Here is a 13,581-nt window from a genome sequence, read left to right as displayed (position 1 = left end):
AAATTGTCTGATTTTACAGACTGTAACTGACTTTATACATGAAAGCCCAATAGAAGCACTCCTCTTACCAGTGATTGACGGCCATCGGTGAACTAAATTAGACCATACCTCATATCTCAGCTAAGCCTATCCAACAAAAATATCTCACGTGCTCACCAAGTGCTCACCGAGGTGGACGAATACAGTGGGTGTCGTACTCTTCTACCTTTTGAGGCTGTTATTGTCAACTATTCATGAACTTTGACAATAACTAACGACATAACCCGGACCTGGAATAAAGATTCATCATCTGTAGTAGACGCATAAAGAATGAGTGCTGATACTTGTATTTCACTGCTTTCCACAAGTCTTGGATAATCAATCGACCGGTCACTGACCAGACGGGCATCATCATGATTTCGAATCTCTCAGTCCCCAAATTCAACATTGCCTTGTTCAAAATAATAGCAACGTCATGGATGAAGATTATATCATACCAAATATTGGGCGTAGGCTACTCCCGAGCCTTTGCAAATTAAAGGCTGCTAAATAGACAGTCCTGGTACCAGAAATATTTGACCATAAAAGCCCTACCTTGTTTCAGCTTTCTGATAGATGACTTATCCACTTCATTATCTTAATAAAACGTATTCCCGAGCTAACTAACATAGCACTTGATTGCTCATGTACTGTTCTTCTTCTACCATTACCCAGTGCTTAACTGCATTGATCACCGTGGTTCCCGTAGAAAGGCATACTTCGCTTCACTAGCAAACTTCGCGAATAAACGCTCATGCAAATTTTCATAGTTTCGGAAATCAAAAACAGAGTAATTACCAAAGGGAGGGCATACCCACGAGGGAGCCATGTGGGTGGCCTATTGATAGAACGTTGGCACCGATTAGACTCTAATCAGGTCGCATACCTACTATCTGGCCAATCTAATCATGTACGATAGATGGCTTTGCATATAGATATAGGCCTCTGCTGAAAGTAGCTATGCTGATAGCATTAATTAAGCACACTCTACAGCTCCATCTTCGGGAGACAGTGTTCGTTTGTGCTTCTTTGAAACTTATAAACGTACCGGATGAACGGTATTCAAAGTAATTATAAGTATTATCTAAAACACAAACCCATGCCATTATCAATGGTTCATAAAAGATGATGGGAGACAAAGATCTTGGGTATGAAGGGAATAATAGGAAGCCAAAGATAACAAAAAGTCTTGATATTCATGATAGTCACTTTTACATCTACTATCTCGGTAGAAAGAGTGGTAATGTATTCATGTAACGAGGCAAATAACGTCAGAATACAACCCAAAGATAATGGATGATCACTTTCTATGATGCCTTTTGTTAGAATGAGATGCTTCAAAATGCATCTGAAACTTCGTTTACGGTGGTGATAAATTGAAAGAGAATTCGCTCTCAACTCCAGAGTGCAACAAACAAGATAAAAAGAAGATGAAACATTGTATACAATGCCTGTAAGAATAACCACAGCCTCTGTGAGTAAATGAATGAACAGAGAACTATCCGGAGGCTCTGAGAAGGTCGGGGTGGAACACAGTAAGGCCTGTTGCCCGAGTGGCAGCGATCACCCTAAATTAATTCCACGCGAGCAAATAGCCGACAACGTGGTTGAATCGGTTGCAACATCTGCCCTAAGTAGGTTTCCACAGATCTTTGACAGATCTATTTTGGAATACGAGCAGTCTGAAAAAGATGGATCTGAAGGCCTTGATTTCTGAATCCTACACGTCTTGTACGAGGGTTTTTCTCTAGAGTAGGCCGAAAAACAGACATCAAACACTCGGTATACGGAACCTGTCCAAAACGGATTAAGCGCCGGGTTGCATGACTGGTAATTCTGAAGACAAGTACCCCGACCTCTTCAAGCAAAAGATATAAAATGGTCATTAAGTCAAAGGAATCCTCATCAGCATCACCTTCACTCAACATGATTCAAACAGTTATTGTAGCTTTAGCATTATTGGCAGGCTTGTGGTTTATTCGCAACAAGCGAGCTCCGTCTACCCCCTATTCACATCTGCCTCTTCCACCTGGTCCGAAAAGACTGCCGGTCATAGGAAATCTCCTCAATATGCCTGCCGCTGCTCATGACTATCACGAGTGGTCGAAACAATACAGTAGGTCTTTGATCTCTGATAAGTTACAAAGCAGCTAATATAGTATGGGGTCCTATCAGAAAGCGATATAATTTATTTGGACGTCCCAGGATCGAAGATGGTTGTGTTGGACACCTACGACGCCGCCTTTGAGCTTCTGGAAAGGCGTTCTGCCAAATATTCTAGTAGAGCCCGGTTGACTATGGTTAACGAGCTGATGGGATGGGACTTTGCGTTGGGCTTCATGGAATATGGTTTGTGGTTACTTTACTTCCTTGAAATTATTCATCTTCTCACATATCTTTTCAGGTAAAGCATGGTGAGTGTATAATGTAATAATCAGGTGGAGGTTTAGTAATAGCAAAGTTCCACAGGCGTGATCGCCGAAGGCTGATGCATAACAGCTTCCATCCAGAGGCTGCCAAACAATTTCGGCCTCAACTCCTGAAAGAAACACGGAAAATGCTTGAACGATTCCTAGATACACCGAACGGCGATGTGATGGGGAATATACGCCAGTGAGTATGGATTATGTCCCGGCTGATAGAAAAACGTTGAAAATGACTACTTTCCAACAGCATGACACGGAACATAATACTACAAATAACTTATGGACTGGAAGTGCAGCCTGAAGGCGACCCGTTTATCGAAGTCGCAGAACGTGCGATCGAAGGGTCACTAGTTGCCTCTATTCCGGGAAATTTCTTGGTCAACTCTTTCCCATTCCTGAAGCACGTTCCGGATTGGTTCCCTGGCGCTAGCTTCCACAAGAAGGCACGGGAGTGGAAAGGCTATGGCCTGAAGATGATCGAATCTCCCTTTTCAGCAACGAAACGTAACATGGTACGTGCGTGGAAATGGGACATGAAAATAAATGTGAGCTCAACTAATGTGTATTCTTGAAGGCTGCAGGAGAATCGCCTCAATGCTTCGTTTCAACGAACTTGGAGAAAATGGAGACGCATGACGCAGCACACGAAAGAGACATAAAGTTAACAGCTGGTAGCATGTACTCTGGTAAAGAATTCACATCATATCTGTGTTAAAAAATAACTAAATCACTGAATCGTAGCCGGGACCGACAGCGTAGGCGAAAAATTTATTATCAGCGTCTCTTCCACTGACGTTAGGCGCCCAGACTTTGTCCGCAATAGGCTCGTGCATCCTTGGGTTCCTCCAGAAACCGGAGGTGCTCAAGAAAGCTCAAGCAGAGGTTGACAAAATGGTCAAACCAGGGCATCTACCTGACTTCGAAGATATCGATTCGCTTCCTTACATTACCGCTATTACGATGGAGGTATTGCGTTGGCGAGTTGTTGGACCTATTGGTTCGTCTATTAGCATCCTAGTTAAATTTCAGTGCTGATTTTCCAACAATTTAGGCGTTCCTCACCTGCTTACAGAGGAGGACGAATATAAAGGATACAGAATTCCTGCTGGAACAACAGTAATAGCTAACCAATGGTGCGGCTACTATACAACTTTGTTCCGTTCCTGTACTGACCCAAATGAAGGGCCATGCTTCACGACGAAAGCGTGTATCCAAACCCTTCAGATTTCAACCCTGATAGGTTCATGTTAGACGGGAAAGTAAACCCTGCTGTACGTGACCCTTCGCATGCTTGCTGGGGATTTGGAAGGCGGCAAGTTGCTTTTGTACTGAAAGCGGTTCCATGACGTTAACGCATGCATCTGTAGTATATGCCCTGGCAGATACATGGCATTTTCTTCCGTATGGATAGCCATAGCATCGTTGGTCGCCGTTTTCGATATTTCGAATGCAGTTGATGACGAAGGAAATGTCATTGAGCCCACCCACGAATACACACCTAATCTCATAAGGTGAGATCTTTCTTAAGATGTCAAAGGGCATGCTCTTACAAATTGTGATAATATCCAGGGTCCCTGTGCCATATAAATGTTCAATCACTCCACGGTCTCCACAATCCGATAGGTTGATCCGCGCCTCCGTTCATGAAGAACTAGCAAATGCTTAAAACCTTTAGAAGATTAGATATCAGTAGTAGTAAACTGGGTACCATTAGAGTAAATTTGAATACATCATAGCAACCCAGAATGACAAGAAGGTTCAGAATTTACACCACCCATTTGTTAAGAGTACATATTTTTGGCATGGGCAATGTCTGTAAATCAGTGGAAAAACAAGTATGGTGGCACGCGAGACGGATATCTACGCGCTCGATGAAGTTTGCGACCTATAAGAAGGCTTGATTTCAAACTCAGCTGCTACATATATGAATGCCTCTTTAGGCAAGTGGGCCGGTTATCTCTGCTTGAGTCACTCCATATCAACCGCCCGTCGTCGTCGTCGTTCTCGTTCGATCTTTAGTCTTTTGCTCACCATCTCATAATGGTTCGCGGAACAGGTGAGAACAATTCCACAGTTCATACGATTCCTGGTGTTCGGTGGATGCCACATTGTAGAATGATGAAACTAATAAAATGGAACCCATGGTAATTTTTTAACAGGTAAATTTAAGCAGAAGCGAGGCGGAGGACGCAGTTTCAGGTATGATCTTACTATTTTCTATTACTTTTTAGGATCTGACTTGATCACCATGGATTTCAGCAAAGATATGGCCTTTGATAACGGTGACCGCTTAAAGCACCGCGGGTAAGTTTCATCATTAATGTAACAACTTAAGAAAATCTATGTCGGGTAATATAAGATCAGCTGCTAACCTCTTGATTCTACAGAGGCGAAGGTATCGAGGAGGAATCATCAGAGGAGGGGTCCTCTGAAGAGGAGGAGGAGGAAGAAGAAGAAGAAGAAGAGGAGTCATCGGAGGAAGAGAAACCAACGCAAGAGCTCACGCGCGCCGAACGCCGTGAAATGAAGAAGAAAGAGGCTGCCGCGAAGCAGAAGAAGAAAGAGGAGGGCGAAGAGGATGATGATGAGGATTTGATCAACCCGAACCATGTTCAGAAGAAACTCAACATATCGGATTTGAACGAGCCAAGGCAACTCTCCAGACGTGAAAGGTATGCAGATATCGTTATTTCGATCTTTCCTTAATTGTTTTGATCGACGGAATCTGTGTACAGAGAACAGAAGGAAAAGGCTGATGCTAAAGAACGATACTGGAAGGTGAGTTAACACTCATCCCATGTTTAATACGTTCAAAACATCGTATTTACGTCGCTCCATACGATTTCTAGATGCACCTTGCAGGGAAGACCGATGAAGCCAAATCTGATCTGTCAAGACTCGCTAAGATCCGTGCTGAACGTGAGGCGGCGCAGGCAAAGAGGAAGGCCGAAGCCGAAGGTACGTTACAATCCCAGATTGTCCCACCCTTTTCATCTCTTCTTGTTATTTCCTATTCCTTGAAAGTTTGTATTAATATTGCATTATTTCTCTAGCTAAAGCACGAGAGGCGGAGGCCAAGAAACAAGCGCAGCTTTCGAAACGTTCGACGTAGAACCTCCGCTTTCAGTCCAGCATTCAACCATCAAAGAAGCTGATTTACTTCATCGCAATGCCCACTCGCAGATTGCCACGGGTGGGCTTTTTTGCAACTCTCATGCGTGTAAACTCCGCCCAATTTCCAATACAATCGACTTCTTTTATCCAATCTTTTCACTTGGTTTGCTGCTATCACCTTTTCTTGTTCTTCAGGTCCACCTTATAACTATCGATAACCATATTTTTCTCCCCTACTACGTTAAATGCATGTTACATCTGCATCGGAACGTACCACAGACGAAACAAATCCAAATTTGTACAATATTAAATAAACGAATCTACAATTAAACCTTTCAAATGGATATGATATATTGAAGTTGCTTCATCGATACAGGCAAAGATATAGGTATTCACTAGGGTTTCTGAAGTACAAGTACTTATATATTCATCATTCATGTTGGGACTCTAATCTATCATCCGGTTGCAAGAACCCGTCCCCTTTTGCATCATATGTGCTGCCTGTGCGCATTCTATGCACGACGATGCGCCACTTCTGTATATCTTCCGCCTTAGGCATCCTCTGTGCTCCAACCCAGCTTTCGACCCACTGTACAAATTTCCTATACTCCCCGCCATCTTCCAGATCCACTGCCTCGCTTTCATTCATTTCACTCTGACTGGAACCCAGCTCATCCGCGTCACCCTCATCGTGGTGCTTCTTATTCTCCTTCTTTTTTTGCCACAAAGCCACCAACGGCGCCATCTGACTGACTTCGCTCCATAATACCAGAGCGAGTGACAGTGTACTTCGGGATGGTTGCACGCCCAACTCTCGTGCCCACGCCAGGACAAGTGGGACTTCCGCAACACGGTTGCTAACACATAGAAGCTGTATATAGTTCAACACGTTGTTGTTGGTCAGAGCTACAGATGGAAGATGCGAGGTGCCCGATGAAGTGAGAAGTGACCATTGAGAAGGATCATCTTTGAGTTTTGAAGAGGCTTTTGACACGGCTTTGATTGTATCCGGAGGTACGAACACGTATGGTTTCGGCGCCGCACGAATAAAAGTGGGTGGAGGAGCATCATAAGACTCACGGATCGCTGCTGCTGGCGATTCTGTACGCAAAACCCGTTCATATGTGGCCTTGCCTGATGCGACTGCCCGACCAAAGAGCGCTTGCAAGAACGTTCTGCGCCCAAACTCGACCGCTTCGACACCCATCCAGTGCGAACCGTTAACGTACCGCCGCAGACCCCCGCGCGACGGGTGGCCCACACAGCTCAGGATGTCGTTCACTGCGTCTGCTCGGACTTTTACTGCTTCGTCCTTTTCCGATTGTGCGTGCTCATGTTCTTTCCCGCGTTTGCTTGAAAGCAAAAACCTCGTGCGTTTAAACGGGTCAAGCAGTTTCATCTTCCCAAACACACCCGCCAACACATCGGCATCATCTATCTGCACTGCCTGTCGTGCAGCCTGGAGTAGGATAGAGAGCGTTGCGGAATTAGGCTGCGTCCCATAAAGTACGTTCATATGCGTGAAGAGCCTGAACACGACATCTGGCCTCGAAATCCGATTAAGAGCGACAAGGATGTCGTTTACAGATACGGTTGTGAGTACGACAGAATTTTCGCCCGGGGCGAGAGTGGATGGGGCAGACGTGGAGGATTCTGATTCAGATACCGAAGGAGAGACTTGTCGGTGATAGCCAGGCGGTTTCTTGGCGTACTTCTCCAGATACATGAATGCTTCATGAGGCTTCCCGTTGCGAATCAGCGCCTGGACGCCGGCAACAAGTGCGTAAGCATCCATTGTGATGGTCGACTGTTTTACCAGCTTTTGCCACCAAATCTCGGCTTGAGGGTACGCGCGCCGCGCGAGCAGCCCACGGATGAGAATGGTGTAGGTTACAATAGTCGGCTTGGTTGGAAGAGATAGAAAGATTTTGATAAACCTGTTGATAGTGACGGTACTGTCTTTAGAAGCGATATTCAAGGCAGACGATTCGTTGTAGGGGGCATGAGTAGGATCTATGGGTGTGCTGCGAGGTCGAGACGTAGGTAGAGAGGATAGAGAATGTAAGAATTGTTTGGCATCTGAGCGCTTGTTGAAGAAATTGAGCATGATGGTCCTGGCACGGGTGCGGGTGTTATAAGCATCATTCGCATCCTCAGAACCTGGGGGTGCACTATCAATGACACGTTGTATAGCGTCGTAAAATTTGAGAGCAAGGTCGCCTCTATTGTGCTTTGTCAATAATCGTAAAAAGGCCTCCAGAAGCTTGGCAGGAGGTTGAAAATTTTCCTGCGTCATAATTCTGACGAAAAGCTGACGAGCGAGATGCAAAGAGGCGAAATCCTCGTGCAGAAGTATGTGGTATGTACTTGGGGCAACTTGAAGTGTGCGTTCGTCCATTACTTCGAGGATCTCCATGGCCATAGTTGAACCTTCACCAGAGCGAAATGGCATACGAGAAAGGGCTCTAAGGAGGTAGTTGAATTGGGCCTTTTGGTGGCGTTCAGGAATCGGAGCAACCAAAAAGGCATCAAGCACTCGACGGAATTGTACAAGCAGGTTATGCTGGGCAAGCTGATTGGCAGTCAAAATAAGAAGTGGGGCCTGGAATTCAGGGGCGACGGAATTGAGGTTTTCGAAGACCAAATCCATGAGTGGGCCCGAAGCATCTTCGGGTGTCTTGACGACATATGCGACGATGGAAAGAAGGACCCAAGGTGGAAAATTTGTTGACGAATTGTTGGCACTGCCTGTCCCGTCGACCTTGTCCTTGTAATTCTGTAAGACCTGAATGGCCTGCGTCAGGTTGGGTTGCCGAAGGACATTCTCCCAATGCTCGAACTGCTTGACCGTAAGTTGGTTATCTCGGAGAATGTCGTGAATTTGTTCAGGATTATGTGGATCCTTTAGCGCATTGACAAGATTCCATACAGGTGTGCGCCAATTTTTGGAGGCGCTGGCGACGTATCCGTGAGCTAGATTTGAATGGTTGCGTATAGATGCTCTGAATGCGACTTTGCCTATATGTAAAGGAGCTGCAAGCATATGGCAACCACAAGCAGCATCTTAAAAATTTATAAATACAGATTGTAGGTTCCAGAATACAATTGACACTCACCTGGACTTTTTTGCAGAGCAATGGGTCGCTGGTGGTCGCAACACCCTTTGAACTGGAAACTTCAGCACCTTGTGGGAAAATAATACAGCACGTGATCTTTGTCGCGTGGTGGCGTGACGCGCGGCGCGTTCGAGTGGTCACCACGCGTGCGGCGTTGCTCGCGTCACAGGAAAGAGTCAGAAATTTAGGGGCTTGATTTGTCGATCATGTTTAGTTAATAAAAACCCGCTGCATCCTCTACTATCCTCAAGACACATAAGAAAGGGGAATTTAATTACAAGGCCTCACAATTTACGGGACAGCTATTGGCAAAAATGGTACAAAATCGAACTTATATGTTTTTCAAAGCGATTTTATATGTTATATAATAGTATTCCTTTGCAGTACTGCTGATGATTGACTGTAGCTAGATTCTCATCGTTCATCTACTTCGAGGGCGGGGTGCAGAGTGGAGCTGAAATATGGCCGAATTGGCAACTAATGGTAATAGCGAGTTTGATTGAGATTCAAGTGTATCCAGGATGAGTGCATACATTAACTCACGTTCCGAAGCCATCAGAATCGAATGGTCCACAGCAAGTAAAGTTCGTGGCGCCTAAGAAATTATTGCTGTCAGCAAAAGTCACTACCCCACTTCAAATCCTTTTACTTACATGCAATGTGCTGTTTTCAACGTATCAATATTTCAAATGATTAAATAGTGGTCGGAATAGTTAGAAATAATAAATAATATCAGAGAAACCAGCGCGTACATCTGGACCTCCGCCTATATTATCATATTTATCAATTAGCTTCCATTTACCAGCATTATCGGCCCTGCAGAATAAACGCACACTGTGTAAGAGCACCCGCGGCGGCTGGAACAGCCATCACTTGCGAGACGGACGCAAGGGCGCTGACGAAGACAAAGGCGAAGAATTTCATGTTATAGTAGAATGCGTTACAGGACTTGGTGAACAGATTGCTGGTGTCTTTGGGTCCACATTTCGGCTTTTATAACTTTCAATACTGTAGATTAAAATAGATTTTTTGTCAACATTCACGTACCTGCATTTACATTGTTGATGGTTCAGCTTACTATCAAAACATGGAATAAATGGAGTCGATGAAAATAGACATCTCGCAGTGTATTTTTAGAGTACCTCCAAATATCCTCCCCGGACCCTCTCGATTTGATGTCTAGAACAGTGGAATCAGTCAGATTGTTATCCAAACCAATGTTTTAGCCGATGAATTTAATCACTAGTCAGTGACTTTTTGACTTGATTCTGATACTTTGGCCATTGACCTACTATCATACGTTTCCATTTCGATGGATGATACATTCAAAGACACTTAATACCGACCTTAGAATGTCGACGATGCACAGAACTCTACCCCTTTTCCGACACCAGCGGCCCCACTGGGGTTCATTCCTACGTAAAGATTTTTATCTTGTAGAAACAATAATTAGCATTCCAGATTTTCCACTCAATTCCACGTGTGCATATGTTGTGAAAGCCATTACGTGTATAAGCGTGTAAGAGATGTGAACTAGCAATCCTGAGTGAGTAGTATGAATAGAGTACTGGAGGGATAAATTCTTGTTACCCGGACGTACAATAGTTGATGACAGATGCGCAGCGAGTAAGGGTCTACCTCATACAATCGTTAACTTCAATCCGACAAAATTCCCTCAGGGTATAATTTGTGTAAAAATAACCACTCACGCTCCAGATAGTGTTTCCTCTAGTAACTGTAAATGTGTTTTGATATTTCTTTCATCGCCGTTGACGCCGCGTTGAAACAGGAGCTATTTTGAGGAACTGAGACAAGATCGCATATTCAAGAGACTAATAGTAGACAATGCCCCACATCCTATGCACTTCTATCGGTGAGTGAATCCATAAGGACGTAATCCGTCATTTATCAGTGCACCCTGGCTTTTCACAGAGAATACTAAGGCCCCGTTCGGTAACCCTGTTTTGAGAACGATATAAAAAGCTGACCTGTAGATATAAGTAACGCTGAAAATTTGATTAATTCCTCGAATACCGGTGACACCTATAGAACGTAACATCCACATACTAACTTTCTTCGTACCGTGTCCGTGATATTCCTGTGCATAAACTGGAACAGAAGGGAGACACGAGTCCGCATTTTTCTGGAGCTACTCCAGAAAGTTCGGAGAGTTATGGTATAACGATTGTTAGCACATTCATCTTGTCGCATATCCTTGCCGATGAACCTCTTGAACCCCGCTGGAACACCATAGGTGCAGTGCTCTAGTGCAAAAATTTCACGAAAAATGCGTGGGAGAATGCTAGACGGATGTCAATGCTGTCGTTTTATCCGCCTTCTAGACCGGAACTTCTGAAGGTAGAAAAGAAGGACATGTATCCTTATGCTGTTTGCAACAAGTTCGATCGGTCACTCCATTCAGATTGGACGCAGTTTCTGGAATCCTAGAAGCCAACGCAGATACGAGGAGGGTATGTAGCAGTGATGCAGGCATATTAATCTTGTTCGTTTGGAATAGTGATTGGACTGCGTCCATTTGCCCTCCCACTTCAAAGGATGAACACCATCACGAGAAATAGGAACCGGTCTCGCTCCTCGATTATGAAGCCTTCAGGCAGAAGATGAGGAGAAAGTATCTTAGCACATTTTATTTCCTAGATGTAAAACCTAGTTGTCTGGAAGAACGGCATGCAATGGAGGAGGTGAACCAAGTGTGAGTACCGGTGTGACGGGTCAGACAGGACGACAGCCACAAACCAAACAAATGCAAAGAGACGCCCCTCTTTTACATGCGTGTCTTGAACAAAGGGCAACTTTTCTCCACGACGACGACGACCTCAAAATGCCCAGAATCCTGTTCGTCAGCGGCTTTCACCCAACCACCCGTGCCAGGGACCTAGCGTACGAGTTCGAAAGGTACACTTCCCCCTCCATCTCACCCTTTTCATACTAAATACTTTTCAGATACGGTCCACTCGTTCGCTGCGACGTTCCAGCACCACGCAACCCCCACGCCACCCACAACCCGTAAGTCGTCCATTTCCAACGTCTTTGACTTTGCGTCTCTCCTTTCTTGGTCTTTCCACCGCTGCGCCGCGCCGCGTGCCCGCCATGGTCGAGGGTCGAAATCGTCCTTTTTTGTGTGAAAAAATCGTCGGAAGAAGGTCGACCGTCGAGAAAAAAAAATCATGTTGCCACGCGCGCGCCTCGCTTTACGCTCTATAGCATAGCAAACACTATACTATATGCATGCTCGATCCGCGGTGTCTTCCGTTTCGCCTGGGCTGGCTGCGACCTATCGTCGATATGTCCGCGATGTCGAATATCGATACTTCGTTCAAACTCTTTCGTCTGCGCGAGCTTGTCCTGCTACTCTAGCTACTCTACTCTGCTACCGTCATGAAACACGATCGCTCAACGATAACCTCCCTTCGAACGCTCGTAGTTATGCATTTGTGGAATTCAAGAGCAATCGCGATGCTGAGGATGCATATTATGACATGTAAGTTCATTTTTAATCTTGTGCTACATCAACTAATGCTCTTCTTCGCTTAAAGGCATGGCAGATACTTTGAAGGTTCCCGCTTGAGCATCCAGGTAACCGTCGATTCTTTTAACACCTTGCTTACACACACATGCCTGTTCTGACCATTTTGTGATCAACAGTGGGCCAAAAACCCACCTTCTTCCGTATGGCGATATGAGAGGCGTAGCCCCCCTCCTTCTCACCGCTCCGGTCGCGATCGCTCTCGCAGCCCTCGCCGCCGAGATGATCGTGACAGGGACCGTGACAGGCTGGACGACCGGGATAGAGACAGGGACAGGCGCAGGAGGTCCAGATCTCCGCCTCCTCATCTCGACCGTGACCGTCGCAGGTCGCCATCGCCTGACAGAAGAAGGGATGCCAGGGATAGAGATAGGGGCGACAGGGACAGGGGTGATAGGGATAGAGAGAGGGAGAGGCCGAAGACACCGCCTGCAGAGGAACCTGTTAAGAAGGATGAGGACAGGGAGAGGGAGCGAGACAGGCAAGATAGGGGCGATAATGACCAGGTCCGCACCCCGCCTTATGATCACTAAGTCTTATGGCCTCGTAATAATCTCGAGTGGCCTATTCTTCCATTTCTTCGCTCCGCTGCTTGTTCATTGTGCATGCATTCGCCAATGTATGCGTGAACATATGCGTAGCCTGGTCTCGAAATTTTTTGTTCTTTTCGCCCTATCTTTCCGTTTCCTTTTCTTGCGAAATTCGATTCTCAAAATTCAACGTTGGTGGAACATCCGCGTTCATGAATCATAGTGAGCGCTACGCTAGAACACACCAATTTCTAATCCGTTTCAACCCAACAACCCTTTTTTTTTTCCCTTCATGTACATAAACCTTTCAACTACTTCCTCTCTCTACATTCTTTTCTATTTCCTACTTGAACTTCAGCCGTAACAAGCTTTTAATTAGCCTTGCCACTTGCCAGTTCCTGTTTCTCCCGCCCAGACAATACACATATGCGTATGCGCCGGTTATCGGCTTATTGTTTGTTTCTTCATAGTGGCTTTTTCATGAGTTTATTGACGCCTTCCACACTTCTGTGAGTCAGGTATGTTATTAGGTTGGTTAGGCTGATTGGGTGTCAGTTCTTGCGCACACCTGGATTTCCTGGCCAACAAACTAATTTACAATTATGGGCTGTACTACGAATCGATGCTACTAGCAGCACACCGAGGTGCGTGAGTTAGGATGTTAATAATATTTATTCTGGGTCCCTGTCTACGCAAATCTGTGGACCAATGGACCCACTGTGCTTTATATTCAGGCTACTTTGATGGTGCAGCATTATTCAATGATATGCTTAATTCGCACGTCACTAACACACCTGTATTCGTGTTTCCGTGGTAGTAGGGTTCGTGGA

The 13,581-nt window shown here is 45.3% G+C and overlaps 4 protein-coding genes across 4 annotated transcripts; 3 read left to right on the top strand and 1 right to left on the bottom strand.

Moving 5' to 3' along the window:
• Positions 1 to 1,896: 1,896 nt before the first annotated feature.
• On the top strand, positions 1,897 to 4,110 carry JR316_0010803 (Cytochrome P450 monooxygenase 98; the record flags this gene model as incomplete). Its single annotated transcript, XM_047896467.1, has 11 exons — positions 1,897 to 2,134; positions 2,194 to 2,367; positions 2,423 to 2,432; positions 2,488 to 2,631; positions 2,692 to 2,956; positions 3,019 to 3,130; positions 3,244 to 3,441; positions 3,496 to 3,577; positions 3,628 to 3,756; positions 3,812 to 3,955; positions 4,014 to 4,110. The coding sequence occupies 11 exons, from the start codon at positions 1,897 to 1,899 to the stop codon at positions 4,108 to 4,110; spliced, it is 1,593 nt and encodes a 530-aa protein (XP_047744512.1).
• A 374-nt stretch (positions 4,111 to 4,484) lies between these two features.
• Positions 4,485 to 5,556, top strand: JR316_0010802 (28 kDa heat- and acid-stable phosphoprotein; the record flags this gene model as incomplete). The annotated part of the gene is made up of 7 exons (XM_047896466.1): positions 4,485 to 4,500; positions 4,604 to 4,643; positions 4,704 to 4,748; positions 4,832 to 5,116; positions 5,180 to 5,222; positions 5,294 to 5,402; positions 5,498 to 5,556. The coding sequence occupies 7 exons, from the start codon at positions 4,485 to 4,487 to the stop codon at positions 5,554 to 5,556; spliced, it is 597 nt and encodes a 198-aa protein (XP_047744511.1).
• A 432-nt stretch (positions 5,557 to 5,988) lies between these two features.
• JR316_0010801 (uncharacterized protein) lies at positions 5,989 to 9,598 on the bottom strand (the record flags this gene model as incomplete). The annotated part of the gene is made up of 6 exons (XM_047896465.1): positions 5,989 to 8,621; positions 8,675 to 8,733; positions 9,218 to 9,269; positions 9,328 to 9,337; positions 9,427 to 9,440; positions 9,508 to 9,598. 6 exons carry the CDS (start codon positions 9,596 to 9,598, stop codon positions 5,989 to 5,991), a joined length of 2,859 nt encoding a protein of 952 aa, XP_047744510.1.
• Positions 9,599 to 11,516: 1,918 nt separating this feature from the next.
• On the top strand, positions 11,517 to 12,754 carry JR316_0010800 (Pre-mRNA-splicing factor srp1; the record flags this gene model as incomplete). Its single annotated transcript, XM_047896464.1, has 5 exons — positions 11,517 to 11,590; positions 11,639 to 11,701; positions 12,120 to 12,176; positions 12,232 to 12,271; positions 12,341 to 12,754. The coding sequence occupies 5 exons, from the start codon at positions 11,517 to 11,519 to the stop codon at positions 12,752 to 12,754; spliced, it is 648 nt and encodes a 215-aa protein (XP_047744509.1).
• Positions 12,755 to 13,581: the final 827 nt, after the last annotated feature.

The sequence above is a fragment of the Psilocybe cubensis genome, chromosome 10 (genome assembly GCF_017499595.1).
Source record: "Psilocybe cubensis strain MGC-MH-2018 chromosome 10, whole genome shotgun sequence".
In the NCBI taxonomy this organism is placed as follows: domain Eukaryota; kingdom Fungi; phylum Basidiomycota; class Agaricomycetes; order Agaricales; family Agrocybaceae; genus Psilocybe; species Psilocybe cubensis.
This window is presented reverse-complemented; position numbering and strand designations above follow the sequence as displayed.